This window comes from Cariama cristata, unplaced genomic scaffold, assembly GCF_000690535.1.
Source record: "Cariama cristata isolate BGI_N322 unplaced genomic scaffold, ASM69053v1 scaffold6780, whole genome shotgun sequence".
NCBI classification, from domain to species: domain Eukaryota; kingdom Metazoa; phylum Chordata; class Aves; order Cariamiformes; family Cariamidae; genus Cariama; species Cariama cristata.
In genome coordinates this window covers 68,973-76,986 of record NW_009596319.1, presented here as the reverse complement: position 1 = coordinate 76,986, position 8,014 = coordinate 68,973, and the positions used below count along the sequence as shown (strand labels likewise).

Here is an 8,014-nt window from a genome sequence, read left to right as displayed (position 1 = left end):
TTCCCTAATCATTCTCCTGTGGTCCAGTAGAGTCCACTCACCTTGGGAACTAAATCATTTTTTCCATCTATATTGCATTAACTGCAGCTCTTTTATCCTATCGGAAATCCTGCCCTTTCTTCCTCCCCTTCTCTAGCTCCTGATCTCTTTGTGCTACTGTCATCTCAGTAGCTCTGTTATTTCACCCCAAAGTGCTTGGAATGTAGCTGCACCAAAGGACATTTTACAGTTCTGCGTTATGCACAGATGTTTCAGTTGCTGTGCTTCTCAAATATGAGAAATGTTGGATACATGCAGTTGTCAATCATTAAACTCTGTCTACCACAGCAAAATCACCCACTGCTGGCTGTAGGCATCAGAAGGAAACTGAACTGCAAGGAAAGACTGGGACAAACATGTTCACATACAGTACAGGGCTGCACGGCGCTGGTCACTGGACATGTTACGGCTTAATCAGAGCTTTTAGTGGTCAGTCTCCTGAACTTTAGATGTGCAAAAAGCACTGGTGAAGTTCTGCTGAAAGGAAGCATCCCCACACCATTCTGAAGCAGCAGTACATCCAGCCTCAACAAAATGCTCCTTGAGTGATGGAGGATGGATGTTGAGGTGATGGCCTGGTAGCAGTATTGACTTGGCTTGTTTGGCTCCCACAGGAAGAAGATCTGGCAGAACTAGCTTCCCAGCAGTACTACGTGGACTATGGGTCAGAGATGGTACTGGAAAGGCTGCTAAATCTAATTCCATCCTACATCCCGGACAGAGAGATCACAGCTTCGAAAACAGTGGAAAAATGGGCTCAGCTCATTATAGCTGCACATAAAAAGGTAGGGACAATAGACCACCTGGCAAGGACCAAGGCGTGCTTCAGTAGCTTCGTGTGCCTGTTAAACATGCGTCAGACATCAGAGCTCAGCTCTTAGCCTGGCCTGAAGCAAATCAAAGAGAAAAGGCAGGTTTTGTACTAGCCATATTCAGCTTTGCCACTGGTTTTGAGGCAAGATCTGACAGAACAAGACAATCTGCAGAGATTTGCTGTGAGAAGCAAAATGCCATCTTTAGAGTTTCGTTCCTGTTACACAGGATTGTGGTGTTATTGGCTGTATTACAGCGGCAGTTCATGTCTCCAGGCAGTGTCAGAACCTTATTGTGCCAGGCATTGTATAAAACCTCCCAGATTTCCATTAGAACATTTGTGACACCCTCCCACAGCGATACCTTCCTTAACTCATGACCAGTCACGAGGGTTGGTCATCCAGGCATGAGGATTGGCATTCATTTAACAGTAGGAGCCAGTTTCGGATTAAGACACCTAAAATGTAAGCACCTCCATGTGTGTTAGGAGTCTCACCTGTCATTACTTTCAATGGAGACGCAGGGATGCAATTCAGTTGGATCTTGGATCAGCTACATACAGAAATGTCAGGTATCTGAGGATGTCCTAAATAAAGCTAGATGCCGGCGCTTAAGGGCTGTTGAGTGTCCATTTCCAGCTAAAGGACCATCAAGCCGAAAGGTAGATGCCTACCTTAGGGAAACCTCAAAGTTAGCTGATGCTAACTCTAGATGCTTGCCCAGCCTTCTCAAAGTCAAATTATTCCCTGAAGTGGGAACCAAAGGCCAGGACTTTGTCCAATCTGTCACTTGTTCCTGTAGGACTTTGTTTGGCCCTTAGCAGCATTGGAGACCTCAATTAATACTGGTTCCAAAATCTTCAGGTGACATGAATTGATTTTGTTTGCTCTCTTCCTGAATATAGCAGGTTTTGTGCTCCATGTTGGTTGTGGTTTGCTTTGTCTGTAGGGAATTTATACTCAGAAGAGGACAGACCCAAAAAAAGTCAAGGAAGAAGTAGTGGATTTTGCACGTTTCAAGTGGCCTTTGCTGTTTTCTCGGTTTTACGAAGCCTTCAAATTCTCAGGTGAGTCCGTAGAGCACATCCTCAGAGCACAGGATGCTCCAAAGCAAAAGGAAGGAGAGACACAGACCCCACAGACGAGGAGACTTAACAGACCATCTAGCTGGTCTTTTTGGATAAATTATTTTTTAGTGCATCCTGATTGGCAATGGCTCAAGCTGTGAGTCTGCCACTATTTCTCTCGCTAAAAAGAACACTGAGTTTTTTGATCACTGCATCCTCCTTTGGAATGCACACATTTTTTACACCCTAAGACCCTTCATGAGCTCATTGTATGTCTTGTCTTCAATCCAGGGCCAAGCTTGCCTAAAAATGATGTGATAGTAGCTGTCAACTGGACAGGGGTGTACTTTGTAGATGAACAGGAGCAGGTTCTTTTAGAGCTCTCTTTCCCAGAGATCACGGCTGTGTCAAGCAGCAGGTAAGGAGGAACAGACTTAGCAGGTAATCTTACCATAAACCTGTCTTTTTCCAGGCTTTGCCTCTTGATGCCATTATGTTTCTTGTTTATGTCTCCTATAAAAAAATATCCCAGAGGGGGGAAGATGCAAGGGCAGAGTTTCACCTTGGCCACCATTAAAGGTGATGAATACACTTTCACCTCCAACAACGCAGAGGATATCCGGGACCTGGTGGTGACCTTCCTTGAAGGACTAAGGAAAAGATCCAAGTATGTGGTCACTCTCCAAGACAACCCGAACCCTGGTAAGTAAATGGCCCAGCCCAGTGGAAAGCATACAGATAGATTGATTACTTCCAAGGGATTTGGAAAAATAAAATCAAACTAATGGTTGTTTTTCTTACAGTGGGAGAAGAATCTGGGTTCCTCAGCTTCCTCAAAGGAGACCTTATCGTTCTGGACCAGGACACAGGAGAACATGTGATGAACTCAGGGTGGGCTAACGGGTTCAATGAACGGACCAAGCAAAGGGGGGATTTCCCAACCGACTCCGTCTATGTCTTGCCTACAGTCACCATGCCTCCGCTGGAGATCGTGGTAAGTGGTCTTACAGAATGGCGAAACTTGATAGAAAGCCCAAAGAGGTCAAAGCCATCCTTGAAGAGCTTAGATCTGTCCAGAGTCTCCCTGGTGATCAGATGAGAACCAAAGTGGCTGAGAGAAGTGACAAGTTGTCCAAGGCAGAAGTGATCTCAGCCTTTTTTCTGTTTGTGTCACTTTGAACACCAAAAGCCTGTGACTTGGAATTGTTCGAAATCCCCCCAGCTGGCCTGATACACTTGAAGGTGTATTTGGGGTTGGAGGGAACCACTACATTTGTGTATGGACCTGTAGCATCCAAAGCACATTATCTTCATTAGGAAATGATCCACATGATGGAAACATTGGTTATTCCTTGCATTAGTAACTGAGAATGGCATAGAGAAATGACAATTGCATGATTCTTACTGGCTATTAACTGGAATTAACAGGTTATTCTTATTCACTCACTGTTCTTTTCGTTTTGTATCATCTGCTTCCTCTCTCTGAACACATCAGATATACAATACATCAAACATACCGGGTGACAGAGATCTTTTCATCCCACAGGCACTGGTCACGATGACCCCTGACCAACGACAAGATGTTATCAGAACCTCTCAGCTGGCAATTTCAGACAGTGAAGAGAGAGTAAAGCCATACACCTTGGAGGAATTTTCCTATGATTATTTTAGGTGATTTTCAAACCAGCCTCAAAAATTGTAGGAATAGGAATCCATCTCCAGGTAGCTTGGGAATCAGGAAATTTTTGACTACTGGAAAAGACCGAATATCCCCTTGCGTGACTTTGTGCAACCGCAGCCTCCAGTTTAGGTCATGGCATTTGAGCTGTAAGTTTTGCACAGCCAAGGTTTTATGAAGGATTCCTTCAGACCGGCTCAGCACAGGCATAACAGTGTGAAATTCAGTATTAGCTGGGAGGCCGTGCTTAGTGGTCTGATATTCCTTTCTTATGATCCCATACACAGCCCCAAACTGTATAGGCAGCAGTTGGCTCAGGTGTAGGCATTTCCATCTCATCCCCAAAGATTTAAATGTGCACCACTGCTGAAAGCAGCTGACCAGACTGATCCCAAAACTCCCACTCCTGTTCAGACGGACTGGTGATCCAAACAGGCAGACCAGATCCTCTGGGATATCTTCACCCTGGTAGGCTTGTTCTGCTAGGCAATATTCTTTCAGTGTTGCTGCCCTGACCATCCATTGCCATCATCCTTCCTCTTGTGGTTAGAAGATTTTTGGGATAGGGAAGGTTGTTTTGGTGTCAGTACTTGGGTAGGGTCCTTGAGGGACTTTTCTGAGTGCTAGGAAAGTACAAATGGTTATCTTTGGGCAGAACTGTAGAGGTTGTAGCGAGGTGGGGGTCGGTCTCTTCTCCCTGGTAACTAGCGATAGGACAAGTTGCACCAGGAGAGGTTCAGGTTGGATATTAGGAAGAACTTCTTCACTGTAAGAGTCGTTAGGCACTCGAAAAGGCTCCCCAGGGAGGTGGTGAAGTCACCATCCCTGGAGGTGTTCAAAAAACGTTTAGATGTGGCACTTTGAGACATGGTTTAGTGGGTTTAGCGGGCATGGTGGCATCAGGTATATGGTTGGACTTGATGATCTCTGAGGTCTCTTCCAACCATAATGACTCTATGATTCTATAACTGCAGCTGGATACTTGCTAAACTGTGAAGTCCCATTTGGTGTAAGAGTTCATTAGCCAGGTGCTGTGAGCAACTTTCCCAGGTGAAACACTGGCTGCAAGCTATTGCTTTTATCCCTGTAACCTCTCCATCTTTCCTCTTGCTTTGCTTTTACCACCAGGCCACCTCCCAAGCACACCCTCAGCCGGGTCATGATCACCAAGAGCCGCGGGAAGGACAAGCTGTGGTGTTATACCCGTGAGCCCATCAAACAGCCATTGCTGAAGAAGATCCTGGGCAGTGAGGAGCTGTCCCAAGAAGCCTGCATGGCCTTCATTGATATCCTTCTGCTGCCTGGGGGAGTCCTTGAACAACAGGTCTGATGATAGGCAAAGGCTGAGCAGGCTCTTTGGGGCCCCAAACAAAGCCCACGGAAAGGTTTGTGGTCCCTCCTAAGGGCTTTCGGACCGTGTCACAGGCTTGGAGATGGGTCTGAGCCTGAAATCTGTATCTGAGTGTCTCTGAGGTTTGAGCAGTGTCTGGTTCTTAATAAATGATGGCCAGGGAACAAGTTACTGAGCCCTGCTGGTCCACACTGCTTAGTGGTTAACTCACCAGCTCTGTTCTGGCTTGCTTCAGCTGTGTCTCTCCAAAATGCATCTGCTGTGCAAGGCTGTAGCCCTAATCAGTGTGGATACAAACCAGTCCTCATGGCCTCAGGCACAGGGTTTGATGACTGAATATCCCTTACTTGGCAGAATGTGCACAGCATGGGAGAGATGAGCTTTGCTTTGCTCTAGGATCCAAAGTTCACGGTTTGAACAGTTCTGTTGCTATAAGCCTTTTACTGATTAATATTACACTATTGTTGCTACTACTGGTTTCCTCTTACTGGAAAATAATAACAGGAGGAGGAATTAAAAGAACTGGGAAAAAAATAAGAGGACATTTGCAATTTTATCCTTTTCCTCTTGCTGTGCTATACATGTTAATTCAGAAAAGTGTGGCCTGCTCTCACGCGGAATATTTGCAATATGGCATGATCGTGAAGGTCGTCATTTGGTTTACGTCACTACAGCTCCACTGGTGTCTGACACTAGCTGAAAATCTCTTTTACAGTCGTACCTGTATGTGTGATCAGGTAACACATGATCACACACAGCTTTCTTAGGTCTACATAACCTGACCTCAAAACAATTCTTTCAACCTGAGATGATGCACGATAAAGGGAGAGAGCTTGCTAGACATCTCCTAAAGCAATTTAAAGCCTTTACTGTACACTGAGCCTCCTCCACCAGGTTGCAGCCACTTCTGTAGTCATGTGTAGGATGTCTTTAATCACATCATCAAGAGAAGGGCTTCCTCAAACGTCCTGATCCTTGACTCCTACCTCCCACCAGTGCTGAAGTATATGGGTGACTACCCATCCAAAAGGACCCGCTCAGTTAATGAGCTGACAGACCAAATATTTGAAGGTGCCTTGAAAGCCGAACCCCTGAAGGATGAAATCTACTGCCAGACCCTCAAGCAGCTCACGGACAACCACATCAAGTGAGAGCTGTTCGTTCCCCTTGGCCCTAAGGCACTAGCCTCTTCTGGGCAAAGCTCATCTGATATGTCCATGCCATGAGTGATTTTTTTTTTCCTCCTGGATCTCTCCTTGTGTAGGTATAGTGAAGAGAAAGGCTGGGAGCTGTTGTGGTTGTGTACAGGCCTTTTCCCTCCAAGTAACATCCTCCTGCCCCATGTCCAGAGGTTCCTGCAGTCCCGGAAACATCACCCTTTGGCGACAGACTGCATCCAGAGACTCCAAAAAGCCCTGAGGTAGGGCACCTGGAGACCTCCTAGTCCTGACTGTGCCACAGCATCCAAATATGTGTGAGAAAATACGAGCAGGAGATATTTCGGTGGCTGGGGGCACGGTGAAAGCTCACAGCCTCTCTCTCTGTGTTTGACCAAACTGAACAAAAGTGATATTGAGTGGAGGATGTCGCTGATAAACTGTGGGGGAAAACAGAGATTAATTAAGTTGACTTTGTCCAGGTTCACTTAAGTCACTTACAACGTAAGCAAATACACATTCCCCATTACAATTTTTCTTTCTTCTTTTTAGGAGGGAAAAACCCTAATATTAAGAAAGTAGCTGAAGTTACTCAAAAAAGAATATGTGTTAAAATAGAAGATTTAAACAAAAGATTCTTGCTTTGATGCTGTTGCACTTGCCACCTCCTGTTTTGCAGGAACGGATCCAGGAAGTACCCACCCCATCTGGTAGAAGTGGAAGCCATTCAACACAAAACCACCCAAATTTTCCACAAGGTTTACTTTCCTGATGACACTGATGAGGTAAATGGGAGAGAAGGAAATTCTTCTTTTCTGTCTGTCTGGCTATCAATTTTCTTATTAAAATCTCAGAAGAGGCTAATATTGGTTCTGATTCAGGAAAACTCAGCTTTTCCAGAAGACTCTGGACCAGAGCAGTGTACGTAAAACCCACCCTTATCTACCCTGACCAGCTCAGGGGGTTGATTTACCGCAATTCACGTTTTTCAAGATGTAGGTGGTGTGCTGGTGTTCACTGGAGGCTTTATAGTATGACCCCAGAAAGAAGGAAACCGGGTGGGTTTATCTCCATTCACTTCTCAGCAGCACTGAGCTCCAGACCAGTCCCTTCTGGGATGTGGAACACAGGTCCTGGTGGTTTGGTGGTTCAGGCTGTCATGGTCAGAAACTTAAATTCCTTAAACTGCTATGAACTAAATCTCTTTAAGTGGGCAGAACCAAACTGAGGCGATGTAAATGCCGCGCACAGTTCAAAAGGCAAAACCAGGACTGGAATCCGCATGCAGATGGGACAGTCCTTTAGATACCCCATCCACATGTAAAGCAGGAATCATCTCCCCTCTCTTCAGCTATCTAGAAGTCAGGCATTTGGTCTAAGCCAGGCATCTGACCCACCGTCATCAGTGGAGAGACATCGGTGGAGTTGGGACAAATCAGCCCAGAGGTATCTCACTCGCTCTCTACCCCCCCTTGATAAATAGCTCTGAGACCTAACTATTAGATCAGACAAATCTCTGCCATTGCCTGGGGAGCCCTGGATAAACCAGCACAGGATTATAGCCAGAGCATCACGAAGCAAAACGGTACAGCGGTAGGGTGGCTGAGCTTCTGCAAACATCCCTTCCCATGCCCACTGCCATAATCTACAATGTCACTGATTTCATTGGTGATGGACACTTAAATCCCTTTGTGCATCTGAACCTAGAGTTCCTCAAAGAGACCATAAAGTGGAGATTAACCTTGAGGTAGCAGTGGTGAGGATCTTCGTTTCTTTGCAGGCATTTGAAGTGGAGTCTAGCACAAAAGCCAAGGACTTCTGCCAGAACATCTCCAACAGGCTGCTCCTAAAGTCCTCTGAGGGCTTCAGCCTCTTCGTCAAAATCTCCGACAAGGTGAGTGACCCACCCA

At 45.8% G+C, this 8,014-nt stretch overlaps 1 protein-coding gene across 1 annotated transcript in view; it reads left to right on the top strand.

Moving 5' to 3' along the window:
* Positions 1 to 8,014, top strand: part of LOC104165746 (unconventional myosin-VIIa-like) — a gene marked incomplete at its 5' end in the record, with an annotated part of 17,303 nt that overhangs the window by 3,165 nt on the left and 6,124 nt on the right. The window contains 11 exons of the mRNA XM_009705475.1: positions 654 to 824; positions 1,801 to 1,918; positions 2,210 to 2,336; positions 2,451 to 2,620; positions 2,722 to 2,912; positions 3,465 to 3,589; positions 4,725 to 4,882; positions 5,941 to 6,094; positions 6,212 to 6,367; positions 6,784 to 6,889; positions 7,885 to 7,998. Of these exons, the coding sequence (XP_009703777.1) occupies positions 654 to 824; positions 1,801 to 1,918; positions 2,210 to 2,336; positions 2,451 to 2,620; positions 2,722 to 2,912; positions 3,465 to 3,589; positions 4,725 to 4,882; positions 5,941 to 6,094; positions 6,212 to 6,367; positions 6,784 to 6,889; positions 7,885 to 7,998 (1,590 nt within the window). The remainder of the gene's footprint in view (positions 1 to 653; positions 825 to 1,800; positions 1,919 to 2,209; positions 2,337 to 2,450; positions 2,621 to 2,721; positions 2,913 to 3,464; positions 3,590 to 4,724; positions 4,883 to 5,940; positions 6,095 to 6,211; positions 6,368 to 6,783; positions 6,890 to 7,884; positions 7,999 to 8,014) is intronic.